The sequence below is a fragment of the Nerophis ophidion genome, linkage group LG16 (assembly GCF_033978795.1).
Source record: "Nerophis ophidion isolate RoL-2023_Sa linkage group LG16, RoL_Noph_v1.0, whole genome shotgun sequence".
Classification (NCBI taxonomy): domain Eukaryota; kingdom Metazoa; phylum Chordata; class Actinopteri; order Syngnathiformes; family Syngnathidae; genus Nerophis; species Nerophis ophidion.
Window position 1 is genome coordinate 44,976,114 of NC_084626.1, and position 24,966 is coordinate 45,001,079.

General features: G+C 40.8%; 2 protein-coding genes across 2 annotated transcripts in view; one reads left to right on the forward strand and one right to left on the reverse strand.

The window, feature by feature from the left end:
• Positions 1–24,966, forward strand: part of LOC133535452 (lysyl oxidase homolog 2A-like) — a 77,921-nt gene that overhangs the window by 35,257 nt on the left and 17,698 nt on the right. Inside the window, exons 4-8 of the mRNA XM_061875301.1 lie at positions 2,477–2,685; positions 11,986–12,202; positions 13,572–13,755; positions 21,891–22,042; positions 22,107–22,274. Of these exons, the coding sequence (XP_061731285.1) occupies positions 2,477–2,685; positions 11,986–12,202; positions 13,572–13,755; positions 21,891–22,042; positions 22,107–22,274 (930 nt within the window). The remainder of the gene's footprint in view (positions 1–2,476; positions 2,686–11,985; positions 12,203–13,571; positions 13,756–21,890; positions 22,043–22,106; positions 22,275–24,966) is intronic.
• r3hcc1 (R3H domain and coiled-coil containing 1) overlaps positions 1–24,966 on the reverse strand; it is a 69,700-nt gene that overhangs the window by 13,105 nt on the left and 31,629 nt on the right. The gene's annotated exons all lie outside the window — the stretch shown is intronic.

Genomic DNA, 24,966 nt, shown 5'->3' on the forward strand with positions numbered 1-24,966 from the left:
CATCGATTAGCTGGCAGTCATGCCGTGACCAAATATGTCTGATTAGCACATAAGTCAACAACATCAACAAAACTCACCTTTGTGATTTTGTTGACTTAATGGTTGCAAATGCATCTGCAGGTTATCCATACATCTCTGTGCCATGTCTGTCTTAGCATCGCCGGTCAAATGTGAAGACACTCTGGTACATTCAATGGGGGTCTGGCGGCAGATTTCTTGCCAGTGGTGCAACTTGAATCCCTCCCTGTTAGTGTTGTTACACCCTCCGACAACACACCCACGAGGCATGATGTCTCCAAGGTTCCAAAAAATAGTCGAAAAAACGGAAAATAACAGAGCTGAGACCCGGTGTTTGTAATGTGAAAATGAATATGGCGGGTGTGTTACCTCGGTGACGTCACGTTCTGACGTCATCGCTAAAAGACCGATAAACAGAAAGGCGTTTAATTTGCCAAAATTCACCCATTTGGAGTTCGGAAATCGGTAAAAAAAATACATGGTCTTTTTTCTGCAACATCAAGGTATATATTGACGCTTGCATAGGTTTGGTGATAATGTTCCCCTTTAAATTGTAGCACTCCGGATGGATTAAGGAATGACTGTTGTTTAAGTGACGTAGTTATCATTGACTGACTATCACAAGTGTTCATTTGTGTAAAAACTAGGGCTGGGCAACGACTAAAAATTTTAATCGAAGTTAATCGCACTATTTCTCCGATTCATCGCAATTAACTGCATTGTATACGCAAAGCCCAATAATGAATTCAAAAGTAGTGTGTAGTGCACCTTTATTGGAATATTCTCCCACATGAACAAAAGCGCCAAAACATTTGTTGTGCAAACACAATTTAAATCAGTCCTTGTTAAACAGTAGCAGTTAAATAGCATATTTTATGAAAATCAACTCAAAAAATGTAAATACAAACATTTAAGCTTATTGCCACTGCCAGGGTATTTAAGTTATCCTGTTTGTTATGGAAAATAAATATAATCTACATACAAATCTCTGAGCCACAATCATAACATCTGAACAGGCAATTTCTGAGGTAACAGCAGAAACATTTTTTTTTATCAGGGATCTTATGTTTAAAAAAACCTATATTATAGGTAGTGGGCTGTTTTAGGGAATTTTTGATCAAATTATCCGTAGTAGCAATATTAATAATGTTGTGTTTATTCTGCGTAGTGCACTTAAAATAATTATGACCATATCTAGGAATTGATATGATGGGAATTTTCCGTTTGTTTGCTTGGTGCTTTGATAAACTGAACGCATCATATACATGGTACTATATTGTGATGTTATGAGCCAGGGAAAAAAAGAACTACCCTACCCAGCATGCAACAGGAGTGACGTGCATGCGCGGTAGCCCGGTATAGGTTGTGTCGCCATGACGGCATCTTGTATGTTGTGATATGCACGATCTGAAAGCAAACGTTAAGAACTCAGCCAACACTCCTGGTCTGCATTATTCATAAATAGACAGACAACACATATACTCCGCTGCTTCACAGGCCGCTGGATGTAGCCGGCAAAGTATTCCCATGCTAGCTAGCCGGTCTAGCAAGCACGCGTCATTCAGTCCAAAACGGCCCGATCTATCCACATTCAGAATTGTCTGGCGGTCGTAAGTGATCCCGGAGTGACCACGCTGTAAGCCAGCCATGAAATTTGCAGAATTGTCCGGTATTTTTGCCAAATGTTCCATCTTTACCAAGAGCCCCTCCACGCCGAAGTACATCCGGGAGATGCCATCTTGTTAAGAAAAGGCGTTAACAAAATAAAAGCATGAAAACAACATACGCAAATGTGCGATAAAATAATTGTCGGCGTTAATAGATTGATGAGTTAAAGCGTAATTAACGCATTAATTTGCCCACCACTAGTAAAAACATTACATATACAAAACACACAAACCTAAGCCTAATGTCATCTGTTATTTATGTACTTTCAGCTAACTTTAAACTACGAATGTTGGGGGGGAATTCCAGATATTCACCCAGCAGCTAAAGTTAACAAAACACGTTTAAGGAAAGACTTCATCCTTCATATTAACAGAGTACCTTGACTCATGGTTGTCATACCGAGGCTTACGCTTTCAAATGTCCTTCAACATTCACAGACTGATTCCTAGAAAGTTCTTTGCATTCCTAAGACTCTGTATGTATATTGCATAAAGGACTGCAATGCAAGATAAGCATGATTATAAGATTGTGGAGGTATTTGGCCAAGTTCACTGACTGTCGTGTCATGGTTAGATGTTGAAGGATTGAATGTTTTTTTTTTATGTACGTTTCAAACAAAGGAAATAACCTAAAGCCATGAACTTGTTTTTGAAAATATGACTTTCCATTGTTAACATTTAGATCGAAAGTAATGCCAAGAAGAATTTGATCCGGTTTACTTTACTCGCTGTAGATGAGTAAGCATTTCATGACTAATGTCTGGCTAATTCAACATTGTTCCGTTCGTCAGGGTCTGCCGGTCCTTGTGGAGGATGTGCGGATCAGGGCCACATACTCGCACAGGAAGAGGATCCCTATCACGGAGGGCTTTCTGGAAGTGAAAGACGCAGGCAAGTGGAGGCAGATCTGCAATGAGGACTGGACAGAAATGAACAGCAGGGTCCTCTGTGGCATGTACGGCTTCCCTGGGGAGAAGCGCTTCAATAATAAGCCTTACAAGTAAGTCATTGCTTATACCTGACAATATAAATCGTTACTTGCTAGGGGACCATCACCACATGTTATTAAGAACTCCATTTCCTGTGCGATAGCAAAGTAATAGTAGGGCAGGGTGTGTTGATTTCCTGGTGGTCATCACTTAGGCCTTCAAACATTTTCCTCACTGAGATAAAGCAGGCCTCAGTCTGCAGATGGTTGACAAAGAGCCAAAGAATAATTTTGCACAAAGTTGCTGTGAAAGATCGTCCCTCTTGAGGATCCAAACCCTCGCTCCGTTTGAGCCCGACTCTTCTAACGACGAACATGTGGTCCACAATCTGTGACAGAATCGTCGCCATTTCCTAACAGATGTGTCGCAATCACTTGTATTGTTGTTTTCCCAAAGAACAAATGCAGATGACTTAAAAAGTCGATGGATAAATGTCTCCTCCCCTCATTTAACACTGTGAAGAATCACTCAGATCTTCTGTTTACAGTTTGGATGTCAGTTTCCGGTTGCCTTTTTTAAAGCATTACAAGGATTCAATTCTTTAAGACGTCATCTAGCTCCTCCGCATGGAGAGGAGCCAGAGGAGGTGGTTCGGGCATCTGGTCAGGATGCCACCCAAACGCCTCCATAGGGAGGTGTTTAGGGCACGTCCAACCGGTAGGAGAGCACAGGGAAGACCCAGGACAAGTTGGGAAGACTATGTCTCCCGGCTGGCCTGGGAACGCCTCGGGATCCCCTGGGAAGAGTTGGGCGAAGTGGCTGGGGAGAGGGAAGTCTGGGCTCCCCCCGCGAACTGACCTCGGATAAGCGGAAGAAGATGGTCAATAAACTTCTCAATCAATGAAAAAGAGTGATACCCCGATTGAAATATCTTCTGTCAGGAAAGACTTCAGATGTAAAGAATCCTTGATCAGCCAACCTCAGAAATGCATTTTATTTTAAAGGCACTGGGGATTGGTTGATTGGCAACACTAAAATTGGCCCTAGTGTATCAAAGTGAGTATGAACGTTGGCCCTGTGATGATGTGGCGACTTGTCCAGGGTGTACGACGCCTTCCGCCCGATTGTAGCTGAGATAGGCTCCAGCACCCACCGCGACCCCGAAGGGAATAAAGTTAAAGTCCCAATGATTGTCACACACACACTAGGTGTAGTGAAATGTTTCCTCTCTGCATTTGACTCATCCTTTTGTTGAGGTGAGGGGAGCAGTGAGCAACAGCATGGGCCGCGCTCGGGAATCATTTGGTGATTTAACACCCAATTCCAACCCTTGATGCTGAGTGCCAAGCAGGGAGGTAATGGGTCCCATCAACCTACTGATCTCAGGGTGGACACTCTATGCCAGGCCTTTAGAGAAAAAAATGTGTCTGGTGGGCCGGTATATCGATTTTTAGGAACACTAGTACAAAGCCTCACAATAATCTCTGATTGAATGCTAAAAACGTTATGACAGACCGCCTTAAAAAACTTAATGGAATTTTACATTTTTCTATGAAGGATAAAACACTGAATATTGACAACACATGAAGGTCACACCCCTTTTCCATCGACATATTTTACAATGCAACAAAACTGCAACAAACAGTGAAATATAAACGCGAATGGCACAAAATAAAACCACCTACAGTCTGATACAGCTGATATTTGCTGAATTTCCCCCTGGAATCAATAAAGTACTTTCTATTCTATTCTATTTATCACTAATCTTTAGAACTTTTTGTTGTGAAAATCTCCTTCCGCGTCTGCGGAAACGCTTCCCACCCACACTGCTTGGTGCCTCGCCTGAGCTGCTGTGACGTAGACGACCATAGTAACTAATTAGATGACCATAGTAACTAATTGGATGACCATAGTAACTAATTAGATGACCACAGTAACTAATTAGACGACCATAGTAACTAATTAGATGACCATAGTAACTAATTAGATGACCATAGTAAATAATTAGATGACCATAGTAACTAATTAGATGACCATGGTAACTAATTAGATGACCATGGTAACTAATTGGATGACCATAGTAACTAATTGGATGACCATAGTAACTAATTGGATGACCATAGTAACAAATTAGATGACCATAGTAACTAATTAGATGACCATAGTAACTAATTAGATGACCCTAGTAACTAATTAGATGACCATAGTAACTAATTAGATGACCATAGTAACTAATTAGATGACCATAGTAACTAATTAGATGACCATAGTAACTAATTAGATTTCCGTAGTAACTAATTAGATGACCATAGTAACTAATTAGATTACCGTAGTAAATAATTAGATGACCATAGTAACTAATTAGATGACCATAGTAAATAATTAGATGACCATAGTAACTAATTAGATGACCATGGTAACTAATTAGATGACCATGGTAACTAATTAGATGACCATGGTAACTAATTGGATGACCATGGTAACTAATTGGATGACCATAGTAACTAATTGGATGACCGTAGTAACTAATTGGATGACCATAGTAACAAATTAGATGACCATAGTAACTAATTAGATGACCATAGTAAATAATTAGATGACCATAGTAACTAATTAGATGACCATGGTAACTAATTAGATGACCATGGTAACTAATTGGATGACCATAGTAACTAATTGGATGACCATAGTAACTAATTGGATGACCATAGTAACTAATTAGATGACCATAGTAACTAATTAGATGACCATAGTAACTAATTACATGACCATAGTAACTAATTAGATGACCCTAGTAACTAATTAGATGACCATAGTAACTAATTAGATGACCATAGTAACTAATTAGATGACCATAGTAACTAATTAGATTTCCGTAGTAACTAATTAGATGACCATAGTAACTAATTAGATTACCGTGGTAACTGGTACATCATCCAAAAGCGCTGATTCCAACCATTGAAATACTTTGTATAGTTGAAGACTTACAGTCATTAGAAAACATGAGTACACATCATAATGGCAGCTACACTTTCCATGTTAAATGCCTACTGAAATGAGATGTTCTTATTTAAACGGGGATAGCAGGTCCATTCTATGTGTCATACTTGATCATTTCGCCATATTGCCATATTTTTGCTGAAAGGATTTAGTAGAGAACATAGACGATAAAGTTCGCAACTTTTGGTCGCTAATAAAGAAGCCTTGCCTGTACCGAAAGTAGCAGACGATGTGCATGTGACGTCACGGGTTGTAGGGCTCCTCACATTGTTTACAATCATGGCCATCAGCAGCGAGAGCGATTCGGACCGAGAAAGCGATGATTTCCCCATTTATTTGAGCGAGGATGAAAGATTCGTGGATGAGGAAAGTGAGAGTGAAGGACTAAAAAATGAAAAAAAAAGACTATATAGTGTGAGCGATTCAGATGTTATTAGACAAATTTACTAGGATAATTCTGGAAAATCCCTCATCTGCTTATTGTGTTACTAGTGTTTTAGTGAGATTATATGGTCGTACCTGTACAAGCTGAAGGTCGGCCCCGCACTTTTCTTCAGCACCAGTCGACGGGTGGTGGCGATGCCCATCTCTGCCCTTCGCAAGGTACTCTCTTTGAAACACGATCTTTCGAAATGATCGCTGCATAATACACTGTACTTTGTGTGTGTGGTCCAATCTAACCGTGTTCGCTTGACATCTCTGTTCCATAATAGAGGTTCACCGTCATCTTTCGGGAATGTAAACAATGAAACACCGGCTGTGTTTGTGTTGCTAAAGGCGGCCGCAATACACCGCTTCCCGCCTACAGCTTTCTTCTTTGATGTCTCCATTGTTCATTGAACAAATTGCAAAAGATTCAGCAACACAGATGTCCAGAATACTGTGGAATTATGCGATGAAAATAGATGACTTATAGCTGGGAACGATGTTGGAACAAAATGTCCTATACAATGCGTGACGTCACGCGCACGCGTCATCATACCGAGACGTTTCAGTAGGATATTTCGGCTGGAAATTTGAAATTGCAATGTACTAAACTAAAGCGGCCGTACTGGCATGTGTTGCAATGTTAATATTTCATTATTGATATATAAACTATCAGACTGCGTGGTCGATACTAGTGGCTTTCAGTAGGCCTTTAAAGGGGAATGTTATCACAATTTCAAAAGGGTTAAAAACAATAAAAATCAGTTCCCAGTGGCTTGTTGTATTTTTTGAAGTTTTTTTCAAAATTTTACTGGTCTCGGAATATCCCTAAATAAAGCTTTAAAGTGCCTTATTTTCGCTCTCTGCGAAGACACTGGCCATTTCCCTGTGACATCACACAGTGCTGCCAATGTAAACAAACAATGGGAATACCACAGCAAGATATAGCGACATTAGCTCGGATTCAAACTCGGATTTCAGCGACTTAAGCGATTCAACAGATTACGCATGTATTGAAACAGATGGTTGGAGTATGAAAATATTGAAGAAGAAACTGAAGCTATTGACGCTATTCATAGCCATAGCATGGCCGAATAGCTGCGTTAGCATCGCCGGTAAAATGTGCGGACCAAACGATCAGGACTTTCGCATCTTTTGACACTGGAGCAACTTAAATCCGTCGATTGGTAAGTGTTTGTTTCGCATTAAATGTGGGTGGAAGGAAACGTAATATAGTTGCAAATGCATCTGCAGGTTATCCATACATCTCTGTGCCATGTCTGCTTTAGCACCGCCGGTAAATAGCATGTTAGCATCGATTAGCGTAGCATGTTAGCATCGATTAGCTGGCAGTCAACATCAACAAAACTCACCTTTGTGATTTCGTTGACTATCGTTGCAAATGCATCTGCAGGTTATCCATACATCTCTGTGCCATGTCTGCTTTAGCATCGCCGGTCAAATGTGGAGACACTCTGGCACATTCAATGGGGGTCTGGCGGCAGACATTTTGGCATCTTGGGGCCAGTGGTGCAACTTGAATCCCTCCCTGTTAGTGTTGTTACACCCTCCGACAACACACCGACGAGGCATGATGTCTCCAAGGTACCAAAAAATAGTCAAACAAAAGGAAAATAACAGAGCTGAGACCCGGTGTTTGTAATGTGTTGAAAATGAAAATGGTGGGTGTGTTACCTCGCCGACGTCACATTCTGACGTCATCGCCTCCAGCGCAATAAACAGAAAGGCGTTTAATTCGCCAAAATTCACCCATTTAGAGTTCGGAAATGGGTTAAAAAAATAGATGGTCTTTTTTCTGCACCATCAAGGTATATATTGACGCTTACATAGGTCTGCTGATGATGTTCCCCTTTAAGGATCTAAAAAAATTATTTGGGAATGTCCGGCGGGCCAGATTGAAAAGCTCAACGGGCCACATGTGGCTCCCAGACCTTAATTTGCCCAGGTCTGCTCTAAGCGGTAGAAAATGGATGGATGTTGGTTTTATTCTTTCGTGTGTAATTGTTGCTCAACCTTTTTCTAAAAGTGAAAGAGAACTTTCACCCTGCTTACCACCATTAAATCAAGTATCCGGGTCCAGAGGTGGGTAGAGTAGCCAGAAATTGTACTCAAGTAAGAGTACTGTTACTTTAGAGATGTATTACTCAAGTAAAAGTAAGGAGTAGTCATCCAAATATTTACTTGAGTAAAAGTAAAAAGTATGTTGTGAAAAAAATACTCAAGTACTGAGTAACTGATGAGTAACCTGTTTGTTTAATGATTACGGCAACAAGTAATGCACAAAAACATAAAAATAGCAATGAGCAAATTCATAGCCAGGAATATCTCTTAAGCAACTAAAACAATAATATATATTAAATAATAATACATTCAAATAAAAAAAAAAAAAAAGGCAAATTGAGCCACAATAACTTAACAGCACCATTGGCTCAGTAAGCATTCATTGATTGATTGAGTGATTGAAACTTTTATTATTAGAATGCACAGTACAGTACATATTCCCTACAATTGACCACTAAATGGTAACACCCCAATAAGTTTTTCAACGTTAATCAATTACTTAATAAATGACCAAGTCGAGGTGATCTACCTCATATATACATACACACACATATCATATATATACATATATATATATATTTGTGTGTGTGTATATATATATATATGTATATAATTTAGTTATTTATTTTGCCGTTTTTGTTGACATGTTAAAGGTGTTTTAATGAATATACATGCATGTTTAACATATAGATTCCTATCTTTCATGAAGACAAGAATATAAGTTGGTGTATTACCTGATTCTGATGACTTGCATTGATGTCCACTTTTTCAAATGGAGGAGAAAAAAAAGTTCTTCCTTTCTGTCTAATACCACATTAAAGTCGTTGGTTTTTGGCATCTTATTTGTCCAGCTTCCATATTCGTTTTTATACACTTTACAACAAATACATTGGCGGCAAACTCCGTAGCTTGCTAGCTTGTTTGCGCTGGCTTTCAGAGACTCTTATTTTGTTAGCGCAGGCGCGATGGAGCGGCGCTTTTATTGTGAAGACAGGAACTGTGCGATCAGTCTTTAGGCTTTTGACGGGAAGTACGGTTGAAATAAAAAGTGTCTATTTTCCTTTACACTTTTGATTGATTGATTGAAACTTGTATTAGTAGATTGCAGTACAGTACATATTCCGTACAGTTCACCACTAAATGCTAACACCCCAATAAGTTTTTCAACTTTTTTAGGTCGGATTCGATGTGTGACGGTCACGTGACCGCCTGGTTTTGTTTGATTGGTCCAACGTCACCAGTGACTGCATTTGATTGGTGAAACACAGGCATGCGTAGTTCCTACTTTGAATGCGTGTCTGACAAAATCAAAACAAACAAAGCGTGCATTAACAGATCGATTAAAAAAAGTAGCGAGTAGCGAGCTGAATGTAGATAAATGGAGCGGAGTAAAAGTAGCGTTTCTTCTCTATAAATATACTCAAGTAAAAGTAAAAGTATGTTGCATAAAAACTACTCTTAGAAGTACAATTTATCCCAAAAGTTACTCAAGTAGATGTATCGGAGTAAATGTAGCGCGTTACTACCCAGCTCTGGCCGGGTCATCAACAAAAGTGTGGCAACCAGACGAAATGTGGAAAAACAAAATATTCAACCAACTCAAAGGCAGATTCTGCTAAAAGCTAAAAATGTGCTTTGAGGTCAGCCGCAGTCCATTTGCTCGATGTTAATGGCTTCCTGTTGACCATGAGGTCACGGGAATGTTCAGATGCTCTTACAACAAGACCGCTTTTGTGCTCCTCACAAGTGACGGGTGTCATTGCGACCCTTATAGATGTCGTCTGGGGATCATTGCTAATACTTTGGTTTTCTCTTGGAGCTTATTTACACCTGTGTCGTTATTGTAGTCTACCTCTGTCGGTGCAGCGTTTCCATGCTTTGATGACACGCTCTAACATAAACAACTTTCTTTCTGACGTGCTGATTATGTAATGTTGGAATCTACACCTTATGTATACTCTAGCAAACACTGCTTTGTCTGGTTCTGTTTGAGTCCATTCTGGAATGTTCTGCCATACCTCAAGGTGTTATGTAACGTCCACGTTGGCGTTCTAGTCGACAGGTTGGGACATGAATTGATTTACGTGGAGCCCGACTTAAAAAAGTTGAGAAACTTTTTGGGGTGTTACCATTTAGTGGTCAAATGTACGGAATATGTACTGTACTGTGCAATCTACTAACCCTGTTGCCATATGAGTTGGGAAATTGTGTTAATTGTGTTCAGTTGAATATGCTACAAAGACAACATATTTGATGTTCAAACTGATAAAAAAAAAAATCTGCAAATAATCATTAACTTTAGAATTGGATGCCAGCAACACGTGACAAAGAAGTTGGGAAAGGTGGCAATTAATACTGATAAAGTTGAGGAATGCTCATCAAACACTTATTTGGAACATCCCACAGGTGTGCAGGCTAATTGGGAACAGGTGGGTGCCATGATTGGGTATAAAAACAGCTTCCCACAAAATGCTCAGTCTTTCACAAGAAAGGATGGGGCGAGGTACACCCCTTTGTCCACAACTGCGTGAGCAAATAGTCAAACAGTTTAAGAACAACGTTTCTTAAAATGCAATTGCAAGAAATTTAGGGATTTCAACATCTACGCTCCATAATATCATCAAAAGGTTCAGAGAATCTGGAGATATCACTCCACGTAAGCGGCATGGCCGGAAATCAACATTGAACGACCGTGACTTTCGATCCCTCAGACGGCACTGTATCAAAAACTGACATCAATCTCTAAAGTATATAACCACATGGGCTCAGGAACACTTCAGAAAACCACTGTCACTAAATACAGTTCGTTGCTAGATCTGTAAGTGCAAGTTAAAGCTATACTATGCAAAGCGAAAGCCATTTATCAACAACATCCAGAAACATTGCTGGCTTCTCTGGGCCCGAGATCATCTAAGATGGACTGATGCAAAGTGGAAAAGTGTTCTGTGGTCTGACGAGTCCACATTTCAAATTGTTTTTGGAAATATTCGACATCGTGTCATCTGGACCAAAGGGGAAGCAAACCATCCGGACTGTTATCGACACAAAGTTGAAAAGCCAGCATGTGTGATGGTATGGGGGTGCATTAGTGCCCAAGGCATGGGTAACTTACACATCTGTGAAGGCACCATTAATGCTGAAAGGTACATACAGGTTTTGGAACAACATATGCTGCCATCTAAGCGCCGTCTTTTTCATGGACACCCCTGCTTATTTCAGCAAGACAATGCCAAGCCACATTCAGCACGTGTTACAACAGCGTGGCTTCGTAAAAAAAGAGTGCGGGTACTTTCCTGGCCCGCCTGCAGTCCAGACCTGTCTCCTATGGAAAATGTGTGGCGCATTATGAAGCGTAAAATACGACAGCGGAGACCCCGGACTGTTGAAGGACTGAAGCTCTACATAAAACAAGAATGGGAAAGAATTCCACTTTCAATGCTTCAACAATTAGTTTCCTCACTTCCCAAACGTTTATTGAGTGTTGTTTAAAGAAAAGGTGATGTAACACAGTGGTGAACATGCCCTTTCCCAACTACTTTGGCACGTGTTGCAGCCATGAAATTCTAAGTTAATTATTATTTGCAAAAAAATAAATAAAGTTGATGAGTTTGAACATCAAATATCTTGTCTTTGTAGTGCATTCAACTGAATATGGGTTGAAAAGGATTAGCAAATCATTGTTTATATTTACATCTAACACAATTTCCCAACTCATATGGAAACGGGGTTTTTTACTAATAAAAGTTTCAATCAATCAATCAAAACATGAACTAACACCTTAGCCTCATCGACAACAAAAATGACATATTTGTGGGGATGATAGTTTGGTCGCAAGTTATTTAATGTGATTATTTCTCTTCCAGATTACTGGCCAAGCGGCGAAAGAAGAACTTCTGGGGTTTCTCCGTCAACTGCACGGGTAACGAGGCCGACCTGTCTGACTGCAAACTGGGCAGGGAGATCGAGCTGAAGGGCAACAGCACCTGTGCCAGGGGCATGCCTGTAGTGCTCAGCTGTGTTCCTGGACGGACCTTTGCTCCCAGTCTCAGTACCGGCTTCCGGAAGGCGTACAGGCTGGAGGTTGGTCATCTGCAAGGTTTCTTAAAGGGGAACATTATCAGCAGACCTATGTAAGCGTCAATATATACCTTGATGGTGCAGAAAAAAGACCATCTATTTTTTTAACCGATTTCCGAACTCTAAATGGGTGAATTTTGGCAAATTAAACGCCTTTCTGTTTATCGCGCTGGAGGCGATGACGTCAGAATGTGACGTCGCCGAGGTAACACACCCACCATTTTCATTTTCAACACATTACAAACACCGGGTCTCAGCTCTGTTATTTTCCGTTTTTTCGACTATTTTTTGGAACCTTGGAGACATCATGCCTCGACGGTGTGTTGTCGGAGGGTGTAACAACACTAACAGGGAGGGATTCAAGTTGCACCACTGGCCCCAAGATGCCAAAGTGTCTGCCGCCAGACCCCCATTGAATGTGCCAGAGTGTCTCCACATTATACCGGCGATGCTAAAGCAGACATGGCACAGAGATGTATGGATAACCTGCAGATGCATTTGCAACGATAGTCAACGAAATCACAAAGGTGAGTTTTGTTGATGTTGACTGCCAGCTATTCGATGCTAACATGCTACGCTAATCGATGCTAACATGCTATTTGCTAGAGGTACTAAAGCAGACATGGTACAGAGATGTATGGATAACCTTTAGATGCATTTGCAACTATATTATGTTTCCTTCCACCCACATTTAATGCGAAACAAACACTTACCAATCGACAGATTTAAGTTGCTCCAGTGTCAAAAGATGCGAAAGTCCTGATCGTTTGGTCCGCACATTTTACCGGCGATGCTAACGCAGCTATTCGGCCATGCTATGGCTATGAATAGCGTCAATAGCTATTCGCTCAATAGCTTCAGTTTCTTTATTCAATATTTTCATACTCCAACCATCTGTTTCAATACATGCGTAATCTGTTGAATCGCTTAAGTCGCTGAAATCCGAGTTTGAATCCGAGCTAATGTCGCTATAACTTGCTGTGGTATTCCCATTGTTTGTTTCCATTGGCAGCACTGTGTGACGTCACAGGGAAATGGCCAGTGTCTTCGCAGAGAGCCGAAAATAAGGCACTTTAAAGCTTTATTTAGGGATATTCCGAGACCGGTAAAATTTTGAAAAAAATTTCAAAAGATACAACAAGCCACTGGGAACTGATTTTTATTGTTTTTAACCCTTTTGAAATTGTGATAATGTTCCCCTTTAAGCAATTCATTGTGCTTGGGCCAAAGAGACCCAGCACTCATGAAGGCTACGTTTGTCAGCAGAATGTAGACCGTCTTTATACCCAGACTTCTACTCTACGCACTTTGTATTCATCCATGTCTTTCCATTCCTTGTTCCCTATTTCACTCTCGTGGACCAACCGCTCAGCAACCCCTGGTACGACTAAAAGGAGGAGCCATGATCGGGGAGGGTCGAGTAGAGGTGCTGAGGAACGGCGAGTGGGGCACGGTGTGTGACGACAACTGGAACATTCGAGCTGCCACCGTGGTGTGTCGGGAGCTGGGCTTCGGCAGCGCCAAGGAGGCATTGACCGGCGGCAAAATGGGTCAAGGTAGAGTCTCTGCTCCAGTTCGGTTCTAATGTGAACTTACACGCAATCACTTGTTTTCACTTAGCTCAGTCCTGGGCAAATTAAGACCCGAGGGCCACAGTCTTGTTCACGAGTGAGGGAAGAGTGGATCGTGAGATCGACAGGTCGATCGGTACGGCGTATTCAGTAATGCGGACGCTGTACCGATCCGTTGTGGTGAAGAAGGAGCTGAGCCGGAAGGCAAAGTTCTCAATTTACCGGTCGATCTACGTTCCCATCCTCACCTATGGTCATGAGCTTTGGGTCATGACCGAAAGGATAAGATCACGGGTACAAGCGGCCCAAATGAGTTTCCTCCGCCGTGTGGCGCGTCTCTCCCTTAGAGATAGGGTGAGAAGCTCTGCCATCCGGGAGGAACTCAAAGTAAAACAGCTGCTCCAAAAGAGGTGGTTCGGGCATCTGGTCAGGATGCCACCCGAACGGTAGGAGACCACAGGGAAGACCCAGGACACGTTGGGAAGACTATGTCTCCCGGCAAGCCTGGGAATGCCTCTGGGTCCCCCGGGAAGAGCTGGACAAAGTGGCTGGGGAGAGGGAAGTCTGGGATTCCCTGCTTAGGCTGCTGCCCCCGCGACCCAACCTCAAATAAGCGGAGGAGGATGGATGGATGGTTTGCAGAAAATATTTTTAACCCAATTAGGTGAAATTACATAATCTCCCACGGCACAGTGGTTGAAAAACATTGATTTAATGCAGCGTTTCTCAAAGTGTGGGGCGGGCCCCACTGGTGGGGAATAGAGACATGACAGGTGGGGCGCGAGTAATGGGAGGAAATTTAATTTTAATTATTTTTATTTTTTTAAATTATATTCTTAGATAGTTTTTTTACAACCCTATTTTCTATACAAACTGTAAATCACTGTCAAACGACACAGTTGCGAGACGTATATGAGACATTGCAAGTGATCTTGAGGAACAACTCGTAGACAAATTAAAAGAAAGTCGTTTTGCTTTCCAAGTGGACGAAGCTACCTACGCCAATAAAGACTGCCTGTTCATCGCATACGTGCTATGTCCGCTTTGTGAATGGCGAGTCACTGTGCGAGGATTTGCTGTTTTGCAAATGCAAAAAAAATAGAGCCAGTGCTGATGAGCTGTTCAGGATAATGGACAGTTTCCTCAAAGAACACAACCTTAAATGGGAAAACTGTGGGCTTTTGCTCTGATGGCGCACAGACCATGGCAGGGTCAAGAAACGGGCTGCAGGCTCTAATAAAGAGGGTGGCGCCAAATGCGCATTGGACACATTGTGGCACTCGCGTCAAGGCAGCTCAGCCCCGAACTCAATGAGGTTTTAACAAATGTTGTGAGCGCGGTAAATATTATCAAAACACGAAAAAGTGGCACTTTTAATTAATTTATTATTGAACTTGATGCAAGTTATACCACAGCTGCACAGTTATTTTATTTAATATTGAACTTGATGTTATTTTATGTTATTGAGTTTGAAAGTATACAACTTGATGTTACTTGACGTTCAATAAATTTGAAAATGTTAACGCCTGGCATTAGCGTTCTGTTTGAGCGATGGGGGCAGACGGGGCTTGAAAACCCCCCCTTGTCCAAAGTGGGGGATGACAAAAAAGTTTCAGAACCACTGATTTCATAACAACCTTATACAAGCGTTGTTATGAAGGAACTATCCACACACAAAACCTCCTCTCCTATTTAAATTGTGAATGCCAGAAAATGTGAAAATATGCACCAGAGTTAAATCAAACCTGCTTCCAGCTGTGAAAATGACACTTTTTAGACGAAAAACTGTAATGTCCACCTGTTTTTGTCAGACCTCAGTCGGACTACTCCAGACCTTCAATCAGCACATAAAGCCACGAGCCAAGCAGACAGGAACCCGAGTAGAACGTCTGGACAATGCATTATTAGCATCCCAAACTGAGAAAGGCAATATTTAAGCGTAAAACAATCACGTTTGCTGGAACTCTCCTCCTCCACATGTAGAGTAGATGAGTGTACAGAATGTTCCAGCACAGAAAAAAAAAAAAAAAAACAGCTGCTAAGGGTTTCAGACGAGGAATTCTTTTTGGAGAGCGTGCAAGGTTCTTCTTTTTCAGGAGGTGACCGCCGCTTTGTAAAGGCTACCACACACACACTCGGAATAGGCCATGTTTGTTTTGGGAAGTCGGTGACTGTGAAGACATCCAAATAATGACTTCCAGGCTCCACGCTGAATCGGAGACGAGCTACGTACATCATGGATGCAAACTAGGGATGCACCGAAATGAAAATTTGTGGCCGAAGCCGAAACCGAAAAAATATTAGCGCTTGGCCGAAGGCCGAATAACAAATGCAGTTTTTCACAACTTTTTTATATTGCATAAATAGCCTAGAATACATTTTTAGACATGTTTTTCAAATAAAGTACATTTTTATTGAATATTGACATTTTTTAATATTCCAGTAGCCTTCGCTTTTCAAGAAAAGCACAGTTTTTCATTTATATTAGGCCTTCAAACAAAACATGCATTCCAAAAAAAAAAATAAAGTGCATTAAAGTGGATAAACCCACAACAAATGAATTATTGTCCTTTTGGCAAAAGTCTGCTTAGCCACAGTAGATATGCTAATAATGTAAACAGAAGGCTCAAGTAAATCTCAATTAAGTGTGTGCTTGTAACCTCATACACTTATACAGGTAGCCTACACAACAGGCTAATAATGTAAACAGAGGCCCCACTAAATCTCAATAAGTGTGTGCTTGTAACCTCATGCACTTATACAGGTACACAACATATCCCAGGCCAGAACAGATGTGTCAATAACAGTACTTCAGCTTCAGAATAAAAAGAAGGAAACTAACTATGTATAAAACAATTTAAATTTAACACTGCACGTTGGTTGATTGCGTCACCGCGTTAAAAAATTGCGTCTTTGCGTCACACGCCACTATTCGGCCTTGTTTTTAACTCATTCCACCGAAGGCCGAATGTGGCTTTTTTTGCCATATTCGGCCGAATATATTCGGTTACCGATTAATCGGTGCATCCCTAATGCAAACAGAACATTTGGAGATGTCGTAAGCTCAATTATGCATAATTTACAACAATATCATTCATAATAACAGCATACATAACCATTTAATTATTTGGTTTAGTTCTTTTACAGCATTATATTTTAATTGAGCCTAAAGAAATAGCGTCTTCAAATTGTTGCTTAGTATAGTACCTTTGTCATGGCAACACTACTTTACTGTTGAGTTGTTTTTAATGATCAGATACAGAGATGTCCGATAATGGCTTATTTGCAGATATTCCGATATCGTCCAACTCTTAAGTATCGATTCCGATATCAACTGATACCGATACATACAGTGGTGGAATGAACACATTATTATGCCTAATGTTTGCCCCGTTAGATGCATTAAACAATGTAACAAGGTTTTCCAAAAATAAATCAACTTAAGTTATGGGAAAAACATGGCACTGCCATATTTATTATTGAAGTCACAAAGTGCATTATTTTTTTTTAACATGCCTCAAAACAGCAGCTTGGGATTTAGGACATGCTCTCCCTGAGAGAGCATGGGGAGGTTGAGGGGGTGTATATTGTAGCGTCCCGGAGGAGTTAGTGCCGCAAGGGGTTCTGGGTATTTGTTCTGTTGTGTTACAGTGCGGATGTTCTCCCGAAATGTGTTTGTCATTCTTGTTTGGTGTGGGTTCACAGTGCAGCGCATATTTGTAACAGTGTTAAAGTTTTTTATACGGCCACCCTCAGTGTGACCTGTACGGCTGTTGACAAAGTATGCCTGGCATTCACTTGTGTGTGTGAAAAGCCGTAGATATTATGTGATTGGGCCGGCACGCAAAGGCAGTGCCTTTAAGGGTTATTGGCGCTCTGTACTTCTCCCTACGTCCGTGTACACAACAGCATTTTAAAAAGTCATACATTTTACTTTTTGAAACCGATACTGATTATTTACAATGTTACATTTTAAGGCATTTATCATCTCTAATTATATATTAATTGAGCCTAAATATATGTAGTGTATATATATATTAGGGCTGGGCAACGATTAAAAATGTTAATCAAAGTTAATCGTACTATTTCTCTGATTAATCGCGATTAACTGCATTGTATACACAAAGCCCAATAATGAATTCAAAAGTAGTGTGTAGTGCACCTTTATTGGAATATTCTCCCACATGAAGAAAAGCGCCAAAACATTTGTTGTGCAAACACAATTTAAATCAGTCCTTGCTAAACAGTAGCAGTTAAATAGCATATTTTATGAAAATCAACTCAAAAAATGTAAATACAAACATTTAAGCTTATTGCCACTGCCAGAGTATTTAAGTTATCCTGTTTGTTATGGAAAATAAATATAATCTACATACAAATCTCTGAGCCACAATCATAACATCTGAACAGGCAATTTCTGAGGTAACAGCAGAAACATTTTTTTGATCAGGGATCTTATGTTTAAAAAACCTATATTATAGGTAGTGGGCTGTTTTAGGGAATTTTTTATCAAATTATCCGTAGTAGCAATATTAATAATGTTGTGTTTATTCTGCGTGGTGCACTTAAAATAATTATGACCATATCTAGGAATTGATATGATGGGAATTTTCCGATTGTTTGCTTGGTGCTTCGATAAACTGAACGCATCATATACATGGTACTATATTGTGATGTTATGAGCCAGGGAAAAAAAGAACTACCCTACCCAGCATGCAACAGGAGTGACGAGCATGCGCGGTAGCCCGGTATAGGTTGTGTGTTGCCATGACGGCATCTTGTATGTTGTGATATGCACGCTCTGAAAGTAAACGTTAAGAACTCAGCCAACACTCCTGGTCTGCATTATTCATAAATAGACAGACAACACATATACTCCGCTGCTTCACAGGCCGCTGGATGTAGCCGGCAAAGTATTCCCATGCTAGCTAGCCGGTCTAGCAAGCACGCCTCATTCAGTCCAAAACGGCCCGATCTATCCACATTCAGAATTGTCTGGCGGTCGTAAGTGATCCCGGAGTGACCACGCTGTAAGCCAGCCATGAAATTTGCAGAATTGTCTGGTATTTTTGCCAAATGTTCCATCTTTACCAAGAGCCCAAGATGCCATCTTGTTAAGAAAAGGCGTTAACAAAATAAAAGCATGTAAACAACATACGCAAATATGCGATAAAATAATTGTCGGCGTTAATAGATTGATGAGTTAACGCGTAATTAACGCACTAATTTGCCCACCCCTAATATATATATATATATATATATGTAGAATATATTTATATTTATCATATATTATAGATTATATATATATATAATATAAATTATTTATTATTATTATTATCATTGTCTATTGTGAGCGAACTGTGGTGCTGAATTTCCCCCAGGGATCAATGAAGTACTTTCTATTCTATTCTAAAGAAATACTGTCTTCAAATTAGTGCCTGGTATAGTATCTTTGTCATTGCCATGGCAACACTACATTACTGTTGTTTATGATGATCATATATGATACACGAGGGTGCCGGGAAGGATAAAAACAATGACATATTTCTACTACAGTTCCGTAGTATGCAAGCAAATCTTTTGGAATTTTCAATGAAATGTCATCCCGCGCCCGACCTCAGGGAATAGAACCTTTAACTACATCAGCATCGTGTTCTGCTTCTTGCTGATTTACTTCTTCCGCTGGCCGTCTCTTCAGAGCCCGTATGGCTGAGGACATTCCTCCTCGCTCACGTGGGAAGTCTCGCACGTGTTGTGGCGGAATTGTTTGCAGCGCCGCAATTGTTTTTGTTTCTACCTGAAAATGGGGATGTTGTTTACAGGGATTTAATTTTTCCTTTTCCCATAATGAGTAAGCAAGAAGTCCAACATCTGGTTTTGTGTTGACTTGAGGCTGCTGCTGTTTCATTGTTGAACATCTTGTACTGGCCTTTGTTTTTGTGTAAACCAGAGACCGCATTTCTTATTTCTGCCCTATGACAGGGGTGTCCAAAGTGCGGCCCGCAGGTAAACGCAGGTAAACTTTTAAAAATACGATTGAAAAATTTTTAAAGCGTAAAAAGTGATATAAAGGAGCGGACGGGTGAAATGTAACAAGAAAATGTTGCAATGTTTACTCTAATAACACAAAGCTGCCATGCAGGCTGTTTCGTTCCTTAAAAAAATAATAATGAATCAAAATCAATGTCATTATGAATTATTGACATATTTCGAGGCTTCAATTACGTCACTTTGAGATATTTTTGGAGGAAAACGTTGCATATTTTGTGTTTGCCATGTAAAAAAGTAAGCTGTTTTTTTTAAAGAAGGGCCTAAAATGCACAAACAAAAAACATAAACAATAAAACTTATAATTGACGGATAGATCTGAAGTTGATCTCGAGATTATTGTGTTAAAAGTAAACAGTAAGAAAACGTATACTTTATTTTTTAACACTTTAATGAGGAGGACACTTTTGGATCCCCAATAGTTTTAGTGTCATTGCTCAAAAAATAATAATGAATTAAAATCATTGGTGTTATTAGTTAGACTTTTTTAAGGCTCCAATTATTATATCATCTCAAATATTCCACTTAAATAAAAAATATTGGTGATCGGTAGAAAGCAGCCAACGCCTCGGGATCCCCCGGGAAGAGCTAGACGAAGTGGCTGGGGAGAGGGAAGTCTGGGTTTCCTTGCTTAGGCTGTTGCCCCCGCGACCCGACCTTGGATAAGCGGAAGAAGATGGATGGATGGATGGATAAAAATATTGGGTGATAATATTGCATATTTTGTGGGTTTTTTTCCATCAAAAAACAGGGATTTCTTTGACAAAAATAGCATACAACTTAAATATTTAAAATCATTATATTGACAGATGGCCCTAATGTTGATCTGGAGATTCAAAACTTGAATAATAATAATAAAACAAAATAATACTGAATAATGACACATTTTTAATATTTTTTTGGACCAAAACCCTTTGGAGTCCCCGGGATTAAGACCTAAATGTATATTTTTTATACATATATTGTATTGGTTTTTAAAATTTAAAAAATGTCAAAATGGCCCCCACTTGCTCTTGATTTTTCAGTCTGCGGCCCTAAGTGGAATAAGGTTGAACAACCCTGCCCTAAGTGGAATAAAGTTGAACAACCCTGCCCTAAGTGGAATAAGGTTGAACACCCCTGCCCTAAGTGGAATAAGGTAGTGGAATAAAGTTGAACAACCCTCCCCTAAGTGGAATAAGGTTGAACACCCCTGCCTAAGTGGAATAAGGTTGAACACCCCTGCCCTAAGTGGGATAAGGTTGAACACGCCTGCCCTAAGTGGAATAAGGTTGAACACCCCTGCCCTAAGTGGAATAAGGTTGAACACCCCTGCCCTAAGTGGAATAAGGTTGAACACTCCTGCCCTAAGTGGAATAAGGTTGAACACCCCTGCCCTAAGTGGAATAAGGTTGAACAACCCTGCCCTAAGTGGAATAAGGTTGAACAACCCTGCCCTAAGTGGAATAAGGTTGAACACCCCTGCCCTAAGTGGAATAAGGTTGAACACCCCTGCCCTAAGTGGAATAAGGTAGTAGAATAAGGTTGAACAACCCTGCCCTAAGTGGAATAAGGCTGAACACCCCTAAGTGGAATAAGGTTGAACACCCCTGCCCTAAGTGGAATAAGGTAGTAGAATAAGGTTAAACACCCCTGCGGCCTAAGTGGAATAAGGTTGAACACCCCTGCCCTAAGTGGAATAAGGTTGAACACCCCTGTACTACCTTATTCCACTTAGGGCAGGGGTGTTCAACCTTATTCCACTTAGGGCTGGGTTTTTCAACCTTATTCCACTTAGGGCTGGGTTTTTCAACCTTATTCCACTTAGGGCAAGGGTGTTCAACCTTATTCCACTTAGGGCTGGGTTTTTCAACCTTATTCCACTTAGGGCAGGGTTGTTCAACCTTATTCCACTTAGGGCAGGGTTGTTCAACCTTATTCCACTAGGTGAAATAAGGTAGTAGAATAAGGTTGAACACCCCTGCCCTAAGTGGAATAAGGTTGAACACCCCTGCCCTTTGACAATCAGTTTCTCGTTCTGTTTAACTTTTTTCAAGTGTTGAAGACAACTAAGACTATGTTGTCCCTTGTAGGCATCGGGCCAGTCCACATGAATGAAGTGGACTGCTCTGGCTTTGAAAAGTCTCTGACTGAGTGCCACTTCAACCGTGACTCTCTGGGCTGCAGCCACGAGGAGGACGCTGCAGTCAAGTGTAACGTCCCCGCCATGGGCTTCAAGGACAGGGTAAGCAGAGTGATCCCCAGGAGATGTTTGCATTTTCCTTGACACGCGTCCGTCTTCCACGCAGCTTCGCCTGGCTGGGGGCCGCAATCCCTACGAGGGCCGCGTGGAGGTCCTGGCGGACAGGAACGGCTCCCTGGTGTGGGGAGCAGTGTGCAGTGACAGCTGGGGGACCATGGAGGCCATGGTGGTGTGCAGACAGCTGGGCTTGGGCTTTGCCAACCACGCCTACCAGGTAACTCGCCTCTCCTTTTTGCACGCCACCTCAAACTTGCCAACCCTCCCCCAAATTTCAGTGTCCCTTCCAAAAATCTCAGAGGGTAAACCATTCTCACGAATTTCTCCCGATTTCCACCCAGACAACAATATTGCGTCCTCTCTCCCCTGAAACCTTCACCCTTTAACGCCCGCATGCTGTCCTCAGTCACGTCCACTTTTCCTCCATATAAACAGTGTCAGCCCAGTCACATAACATCTATGGCTTTTGGAACTCAGTACGCACACACAACAACATATCTGGATTCCATAAGAGATTCGATAAGGAATCAGTTCAATAAGACGATTCGCTAATGGGCTTGATCACGATAATTTATCCCTATCCTCCTTTTATTTATATTTATGTATATATATAAATATATATACATATATATATATATATACACACACATATATATATATATACAAGAAATACTTGAATTTCAGTGAATTACAAGTATTAGTACAAGTATTAAGTATTTCTTATATATATATATATATATATGTACATATATATATATACATATGTATATATATAAAATACTTGAATTTCAGTGAATTACAGCTATATATATATATATATATATATATATAGCTGTAACAGGTATGTATATGTATGTGTATATATATATATACATATATATATGTAGGTGTGGGAAAAAAAAAAATCACAAGACTACTTCATCTCTACAGATCTGTTTCATGAGGGGTTCCCTCAATCATCAGGAGATTTTAATGGAAGCATTCACATACAATGGTTTATATAGAGCACAGAGTGGGTGGGTACAAGCAGGCGTAGGGTGTGGTGATTGGCTCATGTGTTACCTAGGAGGTGTTTCCTTCTGTGGCGGCATGTTGAAATGATTTCACTGCGCTTGTTGAGGGATGATAAATCGGGATGATATATAATAAACAGTTTCTCTTTTAAGCATAGGTTGCATCTTTTATTACCACTGTTGTAAGGTGTGCTGGATGCAAGAATTTGCCATGTTATTGAATATTCAACATTATTGTCTTTGAGGTTCCAAATGTGTTTGCTGAGTTCTGTAGAATTCTGCAAAGTCTGGTTTCTAAAGGAGGCGTTGTGATTATTCCATCTTGTATTGAACGCTCCTTCGGTTAATCCTACGTACGTGTCGGATGTGTTTATGTCCTTGCGTATTACCTTTGCTTGGTAAACGACTGATGTCTGAAAGCACCTTCCGTTGAGAGGGCAATCAGGTTTCTTGCGACAGTTACATTCATTATTGGTTTCAGAGTCGTTTAGTCTGGGGGTAGGCAGTCCTTTTGCAATTGCTTTGTTGTGGTTTGAAATGATTTGTTGCATGTTGTTCATACAGCTGTAGCTCAATTTAATGTTGTTCTTGTTGAATATTTTTCTTAGGGTGTTGCCTTTGGGGAAGTGTTTGTCGATCAGAGTGAGGAACTTGCGGCCGATGTTGGTTGAGACGTCTTTGCTGAATGGCGGATTGTACCAGATGATGTTGTTTCGTTTTCTGCTCTTTTTTGGTTGGTTTTCTGGAGTGGGTTCATAGGTGAGGGTGAAGTTGTATCCGCTTTCATCAAGTGCTTTCTGGTACGGGGGGGTTGCTTGGTCGAATTCAGCTTTGCTGGATGACAGCATCGATAGCCTTTTGTTAATTCCGGTAGGTATTCTTTTGGTGGTGGTGGGTGGGTGGTTGCTGTCATGGTGCACGTATTGGAGTGTTGTGTTGGGTTTCGTGAATGGTTGGTAGCTGTTATTTCTCAGGTTGAAAGTGACGTCGAGGAAGTTGACGGTTTGCTTGTTGGCTTCAATCGTGATCCGTAGGCCGTTTTCTTTGAAGATCTGGCATATGCGCTTCTTGGTGTTCTCGCTGCTCCTTGGCGAGGCGCGGCACACTGCCAGTCCGTCATCACGGTAAATACCAAGGTTCAGGTTGAGGCTAGCAAGCTGGGAGAGGAGGAAACTCCCAACGAGTTCGCACGTTTCTGCTCCGTCAAAACTCCCCATAGTAACGTCAAACGTTGAATTGTTCTTTTTTTGCCATGGTGTACTGTTGTGGATGAGTATGGAGTTCTTTGCGTGGATGATGATGTTTCTTTCGTTGCCCGTGATTGAGTCGTAGTCCGAGGCGAAGTCTAGTGCTTGGGTCAGTAGGTCTTGCGTGATGGAAGGGTAAAATTCTTCGATGTCGAAGGAGATAAAGTTGTGTTGTTGTTTGTCTTGGATGTTGTTAAACCATTTGATTACTGCTGCTGTATTTCTCCATTGGTTGAGTGGTGTTTTGTCCTTGATTTTTGCGTTGATTCTGTCCAGGATTATTTTGCTGATTTTTCCTATTTCGGATTTAGTTGGGTTTATTAGTCGGCATGTTGGGTTATTTGCGAAGTTGGGTTTGTGGTCCTTCAATGTGATGAAGGCTTCTTTGTTGGCTGTGGCGTCCACCCTGTCCTCAATATTCAGTTCGGTTGTGATCCGCTTGTTTTCCAAGTGGATGTTCTGTAAAGTGTTGGGTTGCGCTTTTTTGTATGATTTGGTGATGCTTTTGTCCAGTAAAGAGTTATGTTCTGGTATGTCCATTTTGTAGAAGTTTGTGGTTTTATCGGCGGCTATGATGAGGTTGCTTACTTTCTTGTATATATATATATATATAAGAAACACTTGAATTTTATATATATATAAATAGCTG